Genomic DNA, 17,776 nt, shown 5'->3' with positions numbered 1-17,776 from the left:
GGTGGTGGCTGATGGTGAGGTAAATATTTAAAAGGGAAGTAAATGCAGGCACATGATATGTATGTTAGGTTGCTTATATCGGCACTTATGTCACCTAGACAGCAACAAAGCAAGAGAAGCGGGAAGGGGAAGTGGAGAGAGGCAAAGGGGAATGGGAAGAGGATATTAATTAGGATTGTATACTCCCAGAAAGGTTGTAGAACAAGAGTCCTAAATACTTGGGCCCTGATTTACAAATAATTTCATTTGCAGGTGAAAAGTGTGGTACATACAAATTACACCTTTGACCACCAGCAGCTTTCACACACATGATGATTCACAAAGATTCACAGATGCGGCACACATAATTTGAGCCCCTCTTACTTATCACCTACACATAGACCTGATTCACAAAAAATAGGTGCAAGTCCCAAGAAGTGAAAAATAGCATGGGTAGGGAAATGTTTTAAAAAGAAATGTTAACATTCGTTTTAAAAAAGTGAATAGTGTCCCTGCAGATTTGCATGTCCCAAATCGTACTTATTCCAAGTTGGAACAGGGGAAGATTGCTATAGAAGCAACTTTCTTTTCTCTGTTTTGCATATCAGGGGCCACATTACAGAAGCTTTACACTGGTGCAAGTGCAAAGTTGTACTGTACTAGCAGTAGGGAAAAGTTTGCCCTATTTCTAAAAACACTAAAACATATTTGAAAATCATTGCACCATGACAAGTGCAGTTTGACATGGTAGAAGCACCAGGGCAAAGAGTGCACTAGTGCAAAAAATATATATTTTCGACGCAATTCTACACCACTGCAAAGTTTGCCTTAGTGCTAATACCATTCTGTATTAGTACTAGGGGAAACTTTGCCCTGTTGCAAACATGGAGTAAAAATCTAGCTTTTTTGCCCTGGTCCTTATAACATGCCAAATTGAACTTGCATTGTGAAATGGTTTACTAAAATGTTAGAAATACGGCAAACTTTGCTCTAGTGCTAATAATGTGCAACTTTGCACTTGCAAGGGTGCAAAGTTTCTGTAATCTGGTCCCAGGTTGCATCATGGTCTGGCCCGCAATTGCACTACCCATACATTGACACACTTCCAGGCACACCGGTTTTGCATATGCAAAGTTGCTCTGTTTTAAGGCCCACTCCCTTACCGTTCATTTAGTGACAGGCAGCTCTTTTTTCATTGCGCCTGATTCCAAATGTCCCATTTGCGAATTAGGCGTAATTGCGCAATTTTGGCAATTTTGCACGTTTTTCCAGCCACAAATGCAGGCTCTAAGCCAGGAAAATTATAACAATCCCAACTAAGTGACAAGGTAAAGGAGAAGGAAAATAAGAGTACTGGTGTATTGTGCATTAATAAACCAAACAGAAAAATCACAAATAAGTGCAGATTGGGTTGAAACTGCAAACCTACCCTTTAACACTGGTAGAGAATTGGGTTACCCATGATCTGATTGGGCTTAACAACCATGACACGTGTGCCCCCTGGCTGCCAAAGAGAAACTACTTGCCTTGTGCATAGTGTGCATGGTATAGTCCACAATGATTAAAGAGGAGAGAAAGTAACTTACCTGGCACCAACATTTGTTCTTTCATTTGCAGAAAATCTGGCAACCTGAAATCGTGTTGTGTCACCCGTTGAACTACTATAGGCCTTGCATCCTTCTGTGGCATCTTTAGAATCTGATTGTACGGTTTGGGAAAAGTAGCCTTTGCAGTGCTGGAAGGGGTCTTTCCAGCGTTGTTCTCTTGTCTTAAAGGAGACACTTTGTAGAGAGGGGAGGGAAAATGGGAGAAGAGAGAGAATACAAATGAAGAACAATTACTGTTACCAGAAGAGCATCAACATGTTACACACTTTCTTTGATGTGTATCTGGCTGATATTCACATATGTAAAGCAAGATGGAAATGCTTGAGCCAACACGAGGGCCTAAACACTAAGCATATGGGGAAGATAAATGGTCACCCCAAAGTATTTTCTCCGTGAATCAACAGTACATCCGCTCCGCACCTCACCTCCCAGCAATTAATTATGAGTGTTTTCTCGATAGACTATCACTTACTTTTTCATGCACTCATCACTGAGACAGCGCCACCCGCGTTCGCCACGGCCAAGTTGTGATACGATAAAGTCTGACATTGTCGCATTACATTTGAATGCTCTGGCAGCACACACCAGAGCAAAAGCCTTGGCTCGTCACACCCTCAGTAGCAGGAGTCTCAGCGCATTGACGTGTCCCATCGGACCTGCGGAAGACACTTTCACCTGCAATACATGTGAATACAGACTTTCTCTGTTCTGCTTTATTATCCGTATGTGTCTCCTTGTTTGTTCTTTTTTCTAAACAGCTTTTTAGCTTTCACAAATCTAGTTCTACATCTTGGTGGAACTACAACATACTCGAAACCCTGCTACGTCGGTCAGAGTAAGTGTTGAAGAGTTAGCGATTCAGCATATCATTTTTGGAGGAATGCATGTACGCATCACTAGCTATCTGTTGCAACAATTTTAAACAGTGAAAGTATGTTCAGCTGCCACATCCTTGCTTAGCGTAGTATCTCTGCTAATCTGCTTTTTCACATCTGTGAAATAGGCGTATTACGAAATTTCTCCACATATCCCCATAAACCTGTTAGCTTAACAAACCATTTGATTATCATTACTACATCTTTTAACCATACTATTTCGAACATCCTTTTATCTACCAAGCCAATTTCAAATTTACTATGGCCGTTCTTCAGGGATTCATGTTTGAACCAGAGTAGACGAAGAAATGGAAGCAAAACAAAGTCAAGAATTAAAAGGAGCAAGTCAGTCACACCACGGATGAATCTACTGACTCGGAACCCAGGCAAATGGGCGATGTCTCTACTTGGTGTCATTGCGAACTGATGCCCAAATGTAGGGCCTATCCATCTGAAGAGGATCCCCCTCAATGGTGCATTAGGCAGCAAGGGGAAGTCTGTGCAGCATGTCTTACTTACTCAGTTCTTCGAATGCAAATGGTCTTTATGCATGAACTTCGGGGCACTGTACGTCCGCGTGACCCCACTAATTAGTGAGCATGGCAATACATTATTACAAATAGTTTCTTAACATTACTATACTTCTACTTGGCTACAGAACATATTGTTTTATATGGGGTGACACTAACCGTGGAACACTAGTCATCAAGCCAACCATTAATGCTCACCTCTAATAAGAATGTATCCGTCTTCAGTGTGTCTATTTGTAAATGTCCATGTATTTCTAATTTTGTGTGTGTGTCGAGGCTTTCACTGTAACAATCAAAGCTTTTCACTAATCAATGAAACAGTGTCACACGGTTTCCAATGTCAAATCGTTACTTTTGGATGCTACGGTTTCAGCAGTGAAGAATGTGTATTTTAAGGGAATGAAATGTGTGTTTTAGTTGCTTTTTCCCGTAATAGGTATTGACATAAATAAACGGTATATATCTACAATGGGATGGCTAAGCAGTCCAACTTATTAAAATGGCACCCTCTGATTAAAAAAAAACACCAACTTAACCATGTTGTTCCTGCAATTTCTTCATTGTCATGTTGTCCTAGATACCTGCCACTGGCGGATGCCACTGTGTGCTTTGCCTTCATGCTGTGTGACGGGTACGACGGGCCTACGAATGCATGTCTGGCATGGATAATCATAATGTATCATAGCAAATACTTTTCAAAACGAGTCTTCAAGCACTGTACATTGTACTTCTCTCAATTGACCATTGTACATCCTCTCAACAGATGGTACTGTCTGGTGCAAACAGAATGTATACTTGGGGGATACGTGCGTTGTATGTGGTATTCATGCAGAATTCCAAAGTTCATGAAAAGGAGGAATAGAAACCAGACTGCCCCTGGTTTCTATTCTTCCTTTTCATATACTTACCCATGCTTTCAAGAACCAGGCCCCTTCAACATCCAAGAAAGCTATCGTCCTCTCTTTTTTCTGAATTCCCAAGTTCTACAGAACAGTATGCCACATATTTCAGCATAGAAGATATTTAAAGGGCCTGGACTATATCGTTTTTAAAAAAAGTATATATATGTATATTTTAAATTAAAGAATTGAATGGCAAATTTTCATTTATCATTGCTGCACACATTGATAACAAAGTATTTAATTTCTATTCCGGTATCACCTACTCGAAACAACTAATCTGGTGGCATATGCTTGAGTTCCATGTGCCAAGAGCCACTTTCTAAGACTGTTGGAAACTAGCAGCTAGACTGAAATGGGAGTAACAATCCTGTCAAATAGCTCGACCAATGATCACACTGTGGCAATATTTTCCGCCACTTTCATTACTGTTTGACTACCAAAATAGTCATATAAACAGTATGTGTGTGTGTGATTATCTGCTTGTGGTTTTGATTACAAACAATGAAGAAACAGCCTTTCATTCCACACTTGGTGATGATTTTTAAATTGTACAGACACATTTCACAAGCTCCCCAGCCCTTTCTAGCCCACACCATTCTTCTAGTGAAATTTTGTCTCCAAAATGTGTACCTACCTCAGACCTCCACCACCAATCAACGGTGGCACTGTTAAAGTCTTGGGTGGGAAGTGTGCAGCTTGGTGGGGAGGGGGTACTGCGCAAGGCAGTATCACAAAATATATAACTCAATAACTTTTAAAGTATTACTAGCATGTATGGTAGCCTGTTGTAGGTGTCCGTGTTTGTACGCTCTGTGAAACGATGCCTATCGAAAAGTAAAATGTGGCCATTTCTGAAAGTTACACTGAAATGTAACGCTAAAAAACAAATATAAATAAGCTAGGTTTTGTAGGCTTTGCTTCATGGTGTGGTCTACGCAAACTCTCATTGAGCATCACTGTGGACCATTTACTATAGATTTCATATCTATTAAAAAAAACGATGAACTGTACTAATGACACCCAATGAGGCTGAAACATGTCTGGCGATGCTTGTGGTCTCGTGCAGAAGGTATGTGACCAAGCAGTTTGTGCTGGCCTACCCCTTTGGGGGTGGCACCAAGCCTGATTTGCATATGATCTTTCCCCTTTATGCAATTACTTGGCAGGCTAAGAACAGTGGTCTGTAGGATTGCCCACATAATTGCCAGAGGTTTACGATTAATTCTAAACCTTCCGGCCATCACGTCTTTGTTTTTGCATGGTTACCCTGAGTGGGACAGGCATGCTCAGACGTGGGTCCCATGCCTGCTGGGCCTATACATCCAAGCTACTCCTCACTGATGATGCACAATGAGGCTGAAACGTGTCTGTGGATGCTTGTGGTGCCGTGCAGAAGGGAGGTGACTAGCAGTTGGGGCTGGACTATCCCTTTGGGGATGACACCAAGCCTGATTTGCATATGGTCTTTCCCCTTCCTGTAATGAAAAGGTGCGTGTGCGTGTGTGTATGTATATATGTGTTGTTGGGAAATATTTGTGTGAAGGGGAAGAGGCGGGGAAGATGGGTAACTGTATTTTGATGTCTGCGTGAGGGATGTGGAGGGGGAGAGAAGCATACATGTGTGCTTGTATATGTATGTGTTTAGGGTGGGGGGATGAAAGAGGACTGCATGGGTGGGGAAAGGACTGGCCGGGTGGGTGACGGGCATTTTTAGCGGGGTGAAACCCCCCTATTTATAAGATATTGCCACGCAGGAGAAAACATGCGGGTGGGATAGACTTTATGAGAGTAGATCAGGGGTAAACCCCCCGAAATTGTGATATTTTGGAATATTGAAGGATGCACCAAATCAGCAGAAGAAAATCAGTCTATTTTGCATGCAGCCTTAAATATTCGAAAATATCACATAGAACCACTGCCAGAGGTTTACGATGAATTCTAAATGTCCAGCCATCACCTCTTTTGTTAAGAAAAGAAGACGCATGACATTTTATTTTAACTCTTTTTATTAGTTTTACAACATATTGACCATTTCCCCCAACTGATCCCCCTCCCCCCGTCCCCCTGAAACAACTTCTGGGCAGTCCCTGGTCCATTCCTTCCATGGACGTCGCTGTAGTTCATTGCAGTTCCAGAAGCTTTAGGCGCTGGGGACACCACACCACCTGAACATCATCCTTGAGGAAGGCTAAGGTTTCTCCCCAGTCTTTCGCAAAGTTTTGCACATTCTTCTCCATGGCATACGTTGCCCATTCCAAAGCTATGGTTTCCCATACTTTCCGCAGCCAGTCCTGCAACATGGGTACCTCTGTGCTTTTCCACCTCTGTGCTATTAAAGTCATAGCCGTGAGTGTTAGGACCACCCTTGCCTTTTCTCGAGGTCTGGGTTCTCTCGCTGCAGCGCCCCCTTTGAGTTCTAGTAGGATCTGTTCCCGAGGTCTACTACCCCCTGGTCCGTAAGCCTGGTCCTGCGCACTCTGCACCTCCTTCCAAAATGGCTCTATTTTTGGAGACCTCCACCATATGCTCCATTGTGCCCTCCATCCCACACCTCCTCCAGCAACTCCCTGACACACCCGGGTATATCTTATGGAGGTGGGCTGGTGTCTGGTGCCAGCCGAATAATATCTTGTACCATGTTTCTTGCAACTGGGAAGCTCTTGCTATTTTAGGTATCCTTTTCCACAGCCTCTCCCATTCGTCCCTTCCTACATCCCTCCCCAGAATCCGTTCCCACCTTCGCATGTACGGCCATTGTTGCCTCAGGGTTGCGTTGTCCAATACCCTATACAAGTTAGATATCAGCCCCGTGAAGCCATCATTAGTCGGGAGGAATTTTTCAAATTGCGTTATGTTCCTGGTCGCTGCTCCTTTTATTCTGGGCTGAAATACCCAATGCTGTATTTGCGCATGCTGAAGTCTCTCTCCTTCCTTCACCGCAAATTCCCTTTTATATTCCCCAAACGAGAGTATTTCCTCCCCCTGAAACATGTCACTCAGTTTACTACAACCTCCTTCTTGCCATTGTGTAAATGCCCCCTCTCCAACCTGGGTGTGAATTCCCCATTGTTGAATATAGGTGTGAAGGATGAGGGAAAAGTAGTGATTCCCCTGGACACCACCAATTTATCCCAGTTGTCTGCCACTAATTTGGTGATAGAGCTCTCATATATGTATGCCTTGGCCTATGCTGTTTCAGTATCCACAGCACTTCTGCCAATTTGTGGTGTGCTACCGCCCTATCCATTTTCACCCATTGTTTGTATTGCATATTGTCCCCCTCCTGGAGCCATTCTCTGATCACCCGTAGCTGCATGGCTTCATAATACTGCTGGAAATTTGGCAGCGCTAGCCCTCCCTCCCTTCTGGGTGTCGTCAGCAGTTGTCTACTCACTCTCGCCCTCTTGCCCTCCCAAAGAAAACCGTTAGTCAAAGCCTTTATCTCCCTAAAGAAACTTGCCGGTACCACCTGTGGGATCGCTTGAAATAAATACAGCATTCGTGGGAGCATAACCATTTTTACCGAGGCCATTCTTCCCACCCACGAGATCCGAAGGGTCCTCCACTTGTGGAAGTCCCATTTTATATCCTTGAACAGTGTGGGGTAGTTAGCTGTGTACCAGCGCATAAGGGTCACTGTGATTTTCACTCCCAAGAACCTGATTCCCCCTGGGCTCCACACGAAAGGGGTAGCTACCCTCAGTGCGTCATCATCCCCTGCCCCCAGCGTTAGATTCAGTAATTCTGATTTGCCTGTGTTGAGCTTCAGGCCTGAAACCGCCCCAAACTCCTCTAGTAAGGTTCTGCTCGCCCTGATGGACTCCATTGGTGTTGTTAATGTGAGCAGCATGTCGTCCACGAACGCAGCCACCTTTTGCTGTTCCCCCCAAATGGGATGTCTCTTATCTCTCCAGACTACCTTATTGCCTGTAAGAGAGGCTCTAAATAAATCGCGTATAGCATAGGGGACAAAGGGCACCCTTGCTTTGTGCCTCTGCTCAGCCTAAAGGGTCTAGACATAGCCCGTTCACCGCCACCCTCGTTGACAGCGCCTGATAGTTAGCCCAAACCTTTTTCAGGAATTCCCCATCAAGGCCCATTTTTTGCATTACCCGAAATAAGAAGGACCACTCCACACGATCAAACACTTTTTCTGCGTCTAGTGCCACGAGGACCGTAGGAGTGTCCGTCTTTTGTACCTTTTCCAGTAGATGGGCCACCCTCCTGATGTTGTCTGACGTCTGCCTACCTCTAATAAATCCCGCCTGGTCGGGATGGATCAGATCCGGAAGGTGATCCTCCAGCCTGGCCAGGATCTTCGTATATATCTTAGCATCTATGTTTATCAATGCAATGGGTCTGTAAGATGTTCTCTCTTCCAGATCTTTGTTGGGTTTAAGGATGAGGGTTAATCTGGCCTGTTCCATAGATGGGGTTATTCTACCTGTGGACCTAAATGTATTAAAGAGATATGTCAGGTGCAGGGTTAGTTCGGTTGCAAATGTTTTGTAAAAGGCTGCCGTGTAGCCATCTGGGCCTGGGGCCTTGTTCGATGGTAGGCTATCACTCTCTTTACTTCCCCCTCTGTGATCTCCCGACTGAGGGTCTCCTGCGCCTCCCTCCCAATCTTGCGCATCGTCACCCTATCCAGGAATTCTGCCTGTAGGAGAGCTTGAGGATTCTGAGATGAATACAGGGATTCATAGAATTTTGTTAGCGTTTCCAGAATGCCCCACGACCATGTAACCCGCTCCCCTGTTCCCCTTTTCAAAGCGGTTAACGTATTTCTTGATTTTGCTCCTCTGTGAAGGCGTGCTAGGAGTGCATTCGCTTTGTTTGCTTTGGTGTACTATTTTTGGCGGACGGTGAGCAGTGCCCCTTCAGCCTTTTTTGTTCGAAGGACATCCAGTTGCCCTAGTGCCCGCCTATATTCCCTCATCGACAACCTGTTTGGGGTCGTTCCTGCCCGTTGCCTCGCCGCTTCCACCTCCGCCTCCAGCGCCCTCAACTGCTTTTCCCTCTGCGCCTTTGACGCTATCAGTTCCCCCCTGAGCGTTTCCTTAAAGGCATCCCATCTTGTGTCTTCCCCTGTGTTCCCCCTCCTGCTAGACTTGAAAAAGCTTTTCATTTTCCCTTCTGTCTCCTAGCTAATTACTGGGTCTCTAAGTAAGTACTTTGGATGTTTCCATCCCCAGATCCCCCTTTCTCCATGCCCTAGATCCATTTGAACGGATATGATCTTGTGGTCCGTGTTAGGGAGAATTCTCTGTTTAGGCTGAATTTCCTAACCTAGTGAGTCCCCCAGCAGCTATGCTGGATTTCTGGAGTTTGTTTTTTTCTCCTGCCAAGAGTGAGACTCTTTTTCTCCCACTCTTGGACATGATGTATGGTGTTCCTTTGACTGTCAATGTGTTTTATGAGCTATGGGGTCCTTTACTCCATAGCGTCTCATGTGTTTTTACTATGTGTGTTACACAGCACCCTCCGTGCAGTGACACAGGGGTGTCATAGTGACAACCCACCATAGACTCCATACCCTGGGACTGACCACTGTCTCCCAGGGCATGTAAAGTCACCATTGGCTTTACTAGTCCCAAATTATTAACAGAAACCAGTACAAACCATCATATTGTGGACATACTGGTTGGGCCAATTCGATTGCCCCGGTGTCTGTTATTCGAGGGGGCACGTCTCCACCCCCCCTGATCGAGTTTTGGCTGGTGGCAGTGGATACTACTTTTTATATTCGACCGCGAATATATCCCTATGGGATTTTCCCATTGTTCGAGGCTACCAACTTTCATTATTTAATTCTCATAGCCTCGAACATACCGCTGGTTTATTTCATTAATATTAATTCGCCGGTTGGTATTTTTTGCCAGGACTCGATTCTAAAATGGCGTTTGTGTTCTCTTCTGTGACTCCAACCCAAGTCGAGCACTTTGTTCCACTTTTTGGCGGGCTTCTCCACAGAAGCCTCCAAAAGTGGTGCCACTCTCTCTGGGTACCACAGGGAGTGTGGGAGGGGGTTTAGGCACCCTGGACTGAGTTACCTTGGTAACTCAAGTCGCACTCTTGTGTGATTGGCCCAAGTGTTGAGCCGGCCGGCTCACCACTTAGCATGTTTGATTGACAGCTAGGCTGAGTGAATGGGGGTATGCTGCATAAAAGCAGGGCTTTGGGGACTGGAACTTCAGAAGTCGCCACAGCACCTGAGAATCCGACGAGAGAGAAGCTGAGCCGACCTACCACGACGACACCACCGGTGGAGCCCTGCGGACCGGCTCACCACTTCCCGACGACAGAGAAGATCTCCTGGCTGGAGAGGCTTCTTCCCCTGACTGGTGGGCACAACCGGTTTACCTTCTTCTCTTCGCACCCCAGACCGGCTTGTGGTCGAATTGCCCGTGCCAAGCACTCCGGCAACCGAACAGCCACTTACCACTGAATCGTGAATCAACGGACCGCTCCTTTTACCTGAGAAACTCCGCGGCTGGTTTCTTCCCTGGCAGTGCAACGGACTCCCCGACGAGATCTTCTCTTCCCCCGGACGAAGCCCCGACTTGCATCCGCTGCCAGGAACAACTGCCCCCGCTGGAGTATTCTCACCACTTTAAGGTACCGTGTCCGCCAGGCCTCCCGTTCTAAAGATTGCTACAAGGTAATAATAATCCCTTAACCTTCTGGACTGGGCTGGCCGCTTTGACCCTCTAACTGGTCCCTTTCTTTGGTCCAACTCCTTTTTGAACCGTTACAAGACTTTTGTGCACTGCAATCGTGTAACCTTGGTTTTGATCCTCTTAAAGCGGATCCGGCCTACTGACTCTAAACTCACGGTGTTACTTTGCCTTCCCCTCTTGTTGTGTTCGTGAAAAAGTGTTGGGATCTGTTTCAATTTATTCTTTGCTTTTCTCTCCCTTTTTTTTAAAACAAATTATTAGAGTGCCATCTACGTTAAGCACTCACTGCTGTCTGAAAATAAATGGGGCTTTACTTAAGACTTGTCTAATATTCTTTTAAGGGAGTGTATATCTTTTAGTGACCGTGTTTTTGGATTGCTTACTATTAGTGCCTGTGTGTTTTTCTAGATGTGGTTTTAAATAAATAATTATATCTCTTTTACACCAAGCTCTGGTCAGTGTTTACTTGTTCTATTGTGTTCTTTTGACCTATTGTGAATACTCTGTATACTGCCTAACTCTTCTTGAGGGAAGTCTGACTGCTCAGCCACAGCTACCAAGTGAATCTGTGTGGTACAGACTGCTACCAAGTGGGGTAACTGCCAAACACCTGTAGTCCTAAATCTTTTGCAGTGGTCCCAGAGGGAACCGCACAGGTTTCTGCCTAACAGTCCGCTATTCCAATAGGGCCCGTCTGCACCTCCCGGATCCGTCCCACCAAGCCTGTTGACACCCAGACATAACTGATTCTAGATTGTGAACCGTGAACTCCTGACAGGAAAGTGTAGCCCTCCTCGTCCCCCCTCAGCTCCCTCCAGACGTCCCGCTGCCCCGCCCTCTCGATCCTTCCCCTGAGTTCTACCGACATCACCGCACCCCCTCAAATCCCCGAGCCTCCCGTCCTGTCCCGCCCTCTATCCCATGCTATATTGAGATCACCCATCAGGATTATTGGGCCCCTTGCGCTGTCCTCCAATACCCCCAAAAAGCACCTCTGAAATTGCTCCTGGTCCGAGTTCGGTGCATACACTAACGCCATGGTTTAGGGGAGATCATGGTAGGTCCCCCTGACTATAATATAGTTTCCCTCTTTGTCTCATAGGGTTTCAAGGACTCTAAATCCACTGTATTTTTGATGGCCAGAGCCACTCCTCCTGTTTTGTTCTGCGCTGAGGCATGCAGAATCCGGTCAAACCCCTGCAGCTTTAATTATCCCTGATCTTTATGCATGAGGTGTGTTTCTTGCAATCCCAGTACATCCAGCCTCTCTTTCCTCGTAAATTGTTCCAATTTTTTTCTCTTTAGGGAATTATTCAGTCCCCTGACGTTATGGGTCAGCCACTTGAATATATACTGATTTAACCGTGTCCCTTGTGTGCTGATAACCCCGGCTCCCCACTCTTTGAGATATCCCCCCGATCCCCTTTGCTCCATTCCTTCTCCTTGCTCCCCCCCTCTATTGCCCCCGTCCGTTGCTCCACACCTAACTCCCCCCCCTGGTTCCTCCCAACTCCCCCCTGTGCTCCCTCCCCTCGCCCCCCCATTCTGGAAGTACTTGCCCTTCCCGCTTCTCCTCACCATCTTTGGGCATTCCCGCCCTTTCTTATTCCAAGATGTTTGTCCCCTGTTACCTCCTTCCGAGGCCCACCACCCCTGCGATATGCTTGTTTGGGAGTTCTCTTGTTCCCTCGTTCTATCTGCTTCTCCAGCATCCTGTTCCTTTTCCTTTCGGGGAGGTCTGCCCGCTCTCCCTCCTCTTTTCCTCTTTTCCCCCACTGTATTCCATTCCCAGGGTCTTGATCTTGGCGTAGATTCTATGACCTTCACTCCTATTGTGTGCGCTTCATCTAAGTCCAGTTGCATAATGTCAGCTCCCTCTTGTACCGACGTGACTCGCTTCTGGATTCCTTCCCAGTCGAACACTAAGCCAAACGTGAAGGTCCATTTGTATCGCACGCCTCTCTCATTAAGTACTCTTGTTACTGGGGCCATCTGTCTCCTCTTTACGAGTGTGCCATTGGCCAGTTCTTGGTATAGAGCTATTTGCTGCCCTTGATACATGATAGGTTCCCACTTCCTCGCTTCTCTGAAGACTTTTTCCTTTTGCGCATACCTGGTGGTTAAAGGCCCTTTAACCATCCTACCTACTCTGTGGATGCGGTCTAATTCTATGGCATCCGGGGGCCTCTTCACCCAGAATGTTGGCGAATATGCTCTGAACTTCTCCCTTGAGTTCTCTGTCCGTGACCGATTCCAGGAGCAGCTTCACTCTCATGTTGATCCTGCGGGATCTGTTTTCCATGTCCTCCATTTGAAATTCAGATTCCGCGTGGTATTGTCAAAGCACGCTATAGCCTCACTATTGGCCGTTGTCTCTTTATCCATGTCCTGCAGACCTCTTTCTAGAAGATCAGTTCTATATCCCTCCCAGTAGATTTCTGAGATGTTCCCCTTCTCGTCCCCCCTTGCTTGATCTCAGGGCTCTAAGTGGTCTCCCCACGTCTTCTCCAGCGGACTTCTCCCGCTTCCTACTGCCAGCTGCAGCATGACTGGGCTTTTCCTGTTGATGGGATTAGCCCTCCTGTTCTGCCCAGGTGCGCTTTGAGGTGAGCCTTATTGCGGTCCTATTATGGGCCAGTTGGCCATTTGGTGTGCAACAGTTCACTTTCGATGGGGGTTCAATGCTGGTTGGGACCCAGTGCTCCCCCTTCACTCTGCGCTCAGCTCCTCCTCCCCGCTGTGGGCTGATGATTACTCCTCATTGGGCCCCGCTCCTGCTTTGCCTATGTTGGACTAGTTCTCCGGGGTCCCAGCACTCGGCTTCCAGGTCCCTCCTAAACTGTAGCAGCGGCCTCGGTCTGTTCCACTCTCTGTGTCCCGGCTGGGCCTGCGCCCTGTCCCCCTCGCTCCCTTCCAGTGCCTCTCCTTCACCATCCTCCTCTGGCCCCACCAGCCTCCAAGCCTCCTTCACCTCGGTGCGTTGTCCTTGGGGCCACGCACACTCACGTCTTTCCTTTGCTGTGTCTTCCGGGCTCCCACGTTGCTGCCGATCCCCACCCCGGTGCCCGAGAGGGAAGAGGTGCCCAGCCGGCGTCCGCCACTCAATCCGGCCCAATTGTCAGTCCACACTGGTGCCACAAGAAGAAAAAATAAAACACATTTTAAAAAAAGTAAAGAGAAGGGAGGCCCCGCCAGCGCTCACTGCTTCACTGCTCACTCCAGCCCAGGTCAAAATCGGCAGGGGTCCACTTCCCTCTCCTCCGATTACTGTGGGGCAACGATTCCTCCCCTGTTGCTTAGCAAGCTCTCCAGTTTCTTGGACGCCGTCTTCTGTTGTCCGCTCAGGCCCACTGCATGTAGGGCTGCTGTGCTGCTCTGCTCTCCTCAGCTGAAGCCTGCAGCGCTGCGTCCCCCGGCCCACAAGGGCCCGCTGTGGTCCTATGGAGCTCCTTCTCAGGGGGGGTGTCCTCTGAGCCCCTTCTCCTTGCGGTGGGGCCAGAGTTCTCCCTTCTATTTCTTTCCCTGGGGCTGCTGCAGAGTGCTTGCACTGATTACTGGGGGCTTCTGCTCGCCCTGTGGGTGCTCCCACTCTGTGGGGGTCCTTCCATTGTCGGGTGCTCACCCGCTGGCGGAGTGGTGGGCCCTTTATTGCAGCGGAGGTCTGGAGAGCGCAGTCAGCAAGTCTACACTGTGCTGGCGGCCATCTTCAAATCCGACGCATGAACATTTAAAAGAAGGCTTAAAAGGTTGCACATGTCAATTTTTCCATCAGCTGTAAGATACCATGACATCAACCACTTTCAGAGATGTAAAATATCTGATTAATGCAATAGCTGACAGTGAGTTCTCACTTTTACTGTGATGTATCAGGTTCCAGTGTGTCTGCCACTGTTTAGTGTGAAGAATCCAGCAGATCCCTCACCAAAACCCTGCCTAAAGTCTCCTCCCAGGTGTCCAGGAGAGGGTAGACGCTTCCTGATCCCAATCATGTGGGTGGAGGACTGCGGGAGGATCCCCTGGGTGGTGACAGGGCACAGGGTAGTGAGGAGAATCGGTGGGATAGAACACAGTATTTTTCTTCTAACCACCATGCCAGAAAAGGTTATGGCCTATTGTCATTTTAACATCTCTCAACCTCCTGTCAAAACCTGGGTGGGAAAACCTGAGGTTGTAACATCCAAACCTATCAAAAGAACAAATCCTTTTTATCCCTAAAACTGAACATCTTCCTCAATATCAAAAGTATACTGCAAGGAATGGCGGATATTTTACCTTCTCTACACATTCTTCCTCTAATAAGATTACAACTTACAATCCCTCTTGTGAGAGGGAATTCAATCTACCCTTAATTCTGTAAAAAGAAGTAGAAAAACCAGATCTCACTAAAGTGAACTACATGTCCCAGAATCCCATAGGGATTGAGACGAAGAAGAGGGCTGAAGAGGCATGTAGAAAGGAAAGACAGGAAATTAGACCTAACAGTCTTTGTCAGGGTCAGTCAATTAACAATAAGGTCCTGCACCTGAAGTCAAGCCCCACTTAAGAAGCATCAAAGGCTTCCGTAGGAAGAGGAAGTAGAATGGAGCCGAAGCAGGAGTTGGAAGGCTGGTAGTAATAGCAGAAGGAGAAAAGCATGAGGCTGGCAGTTCATGAAGAAGTGTGTTCACTTAAGGGACGCAGGGGAAAGAGGAAAGCAGATTTCACCTGCAAACCATGAAAGAGTACTCTGTTCATAAACCCTGCTTGGTCATGGCTTCACTGAGAGAGACATGCCATGGTTGAAAGTCTTCCCAGGTGTACCTAGTGGCTGTGACTGCAGAGCTGTGACCGTGCTGCAACCAGAGGGCCGTGTACAGAAGCAAGCCAAGGGACAGAGGAGAGCGGGAAACTCTCTGTGGTTGAGGGCGGACCAAAGACACCTATGCTGCCAAGGGGTGTGGGTTCCGCGAGCGCCTAAAGTAGTAGCAGAAGCAACAGAAGTTGAGAAGTGGAAGCATCCTGCAAGCGCAGTGTTCCTGAAGATGGTGAGTGAAGCTCTGTATGCAGGTTCACTTTAAATCCTTGCTGGTAACTGTTGCCAGCTCTATAATAACTTGCGTAAGAGTGGGAGCGAGTAGAAGTTGTTTGTCACTGTGAAGAATCCACTTAAAGGGATGGTCTAGTAAAAATTTTTATTTAAAAAATAGAAAGGCCACATAAAAAAAAATACTAGCATTCTCAATTTTAAAACTTCCTATGTAAAATTTTGAGCTATTCAAGCTCAAAATTCGCAAAAGCAAGCACATGGGTGCAGCCATTTTGTGAAATGGAGGCCCTCCTGTGCTGGCTTTTGCTTTTGCGGCACTAATGAAGCAAAATCCAGCCAGCTGTAGTAAACAAAGGCTACCGCTGGGTGGCTTTCCCTACATTAGTGCTGTAGGTTGAGGACGGGGTCCGGAGACCAGAGCAGGAAAGCTGCAGCTGAATCTCGGTAAGTGCTATTTATTTTTTTTACAAAAAATAAGCACTAGCTGCGGTTTTTTTTCTAAGTTTTCCGGGCTGGAGGAGCCCGGAAAACTTAGAAATAAAACCGCAGCTTTAAATACGTTGTATTTATGTTTGCGGTCGCTTTAGAAGCTCTCGGGCTCTCCCACGGGGAGCCCGAGAGCCCCAAATGGGAAAGCAGATTTAGGCAGACAACGCAGCATTTAGCATTTCCCATTTGGGTCTCTCGGGCTCCCCACGGGGAGCCCGAGAGGCCCAAATGAGAAATCAGCTGCAGGTAGAAACACTACGCGGCATGTAAACATAACCGCGTGTGTTTCTGCCTGCTGTGGCTTTCACTTTGGGTCTCCGGTGCTACCAGCACCGGAGACCCAAAGTGATAGCCACAGCAGGCAGAAACACACGCGGTTGTGTTGGAAAACGCTGCGGTTTTTCTTTCCAAGTTTCTCAGGCTCCTCCGAGCCGGAGGAGCCTGAGAAACTTGGAAAGAAAAACTGCAGCGTTTCCCAACACAATAACGTTGTATTTATGTTTGCGGTCGCTTCAAAAGCGACCGCAAACATAAATACAACATTTTTAAAGCTGCGGTTTTATTTCTAAGTTTTCCAGGCTCCTCCAGCCCGGAAAACTTAGAAAAAAAACCACAGCTAGTGCTTATTTTTTTAAAAAAAATAAATAGCACTTACCGAGATTCAGCTGCAGCTTCCCTGCTCTGGTCTCCGGTCCCCGTCCTCCGCCTACAACACTAATGAAGGGAAAGCCACCCAGCGGTAGCCTTTGTTTACTACAGCTGGCTGGCTTTTCCTTCATTAGTGCCGCAAAAGCAAAAGCCAGCACAGGAGGGCCTCCATTTCACAAAATGGCTGCGCCCCTGTGCTTGCTTTTGCGAATTTTGAGCTTGAATAGCTCAAAATTTTACATAGGAAGTTTTAAAACGGAGAATGCTAGTATTTTTTTTTTTATGTGGCCTATCTATTTTTTAAATAAAATTTTTTACTAGACCATCCCTTTAACAAAGAAAATGTATTACGTGCGCTTCTAATGCAAATCGGAGTGCCTAAACTGTTTCTATTTTTAGGATTAATCCGTGTAACATTCAGAACAAGTCTTATATAAATGTAGAATTCACTGAACTGACGAGAAGAACAAGCATTGCCAAAGCCAGTAGGCACATCCTTTCTATGGTGAAAGCAGCCCTGTTGAGATCTATTCACCTGCAACCTGAGGTTGTTAAAGTTGTTGAACGTCCAGAGTCCTCTGATACAAGTGTGACATTGTTATCCAAAGCTGAAAATGTGGCCATACAGCTTCAAGGTAAAAACTGGAACCATGAAGGTGTGAATGAAGCTGGGGAAGTGAGTTGGGTGCTTATAAGAAGATTAAGTAAACAATATGTACTGCTGAGATTGTTGAAGTTGAAAGAGGAGCTGTATGGAAGCAGGGCAGGTTATATTGGTGGCCATAAGACAGAAAAGGCAAATAGGCTGCCCTTTTCTTGTAGCCTAGTGCCTTGCTACCTGTGGAGGTCAAATAATATTGTCTTTAAAACATCTAACAAGTCAAGTTGAAGTATGAATGATAAAACTGATGTTGTGTAAAATACTGTCAGTGCATCTTACACTAAAGCTGTTTTAAGAAGTGGCATACTGTGGAAAAAAGGAGTCTGTTCCCATGGTAACAGTAGTAGAAGGGGGTTGTAAAGAGGAAAGTAACACCCTA

The 17,776-nt window shown here is 46.6% G+C and overlaps 1 protein-coding gene across 1 annotated transcript in view; it reads right to left on the bottom strand.

Annotated features, from left to right (window-relative positions):
- The window catches only part of LOC138481266 (fibrous sheath-interacting protein 2-like), a 2,966,522-nt gene that overhangs the window by 2,154,493 nt on the left and 794,253 nt on the right, over positions 1 to 17,776 (bottom strand). The window contains exon 9 of the mRNA XM_069613320.1: positions 1,566 to 1,760. Within this exon, the coding sequence (XP_069469421.1) occupies positions 1,566 to 1,760 (195 nt within the window). The remainder of the gene's footprint in view (positions 1 to 1,565; positions 1,761 to 17,776) is intronic.

This window comes from Ambystoma mexicanum, chromosome 5p (assembly GCF_040938575.1).
Source record: "Ambystoma mexicanum isolate Mex_15411 chromosome 5p, UKY_AmexF1_1, whole genome shotgun sequence".
NCBI lineage: Eukaryota > Metazoa > Chordata > Amphibia > Caudata > Ambystomatidae > Ambystoma > Ambystoma mexicanum.
The sequence above is the reverse complement of the archived record's forward strand: the minus strand, read 5'-3'. Positions and strand labels throughout refer to the sequence as shown.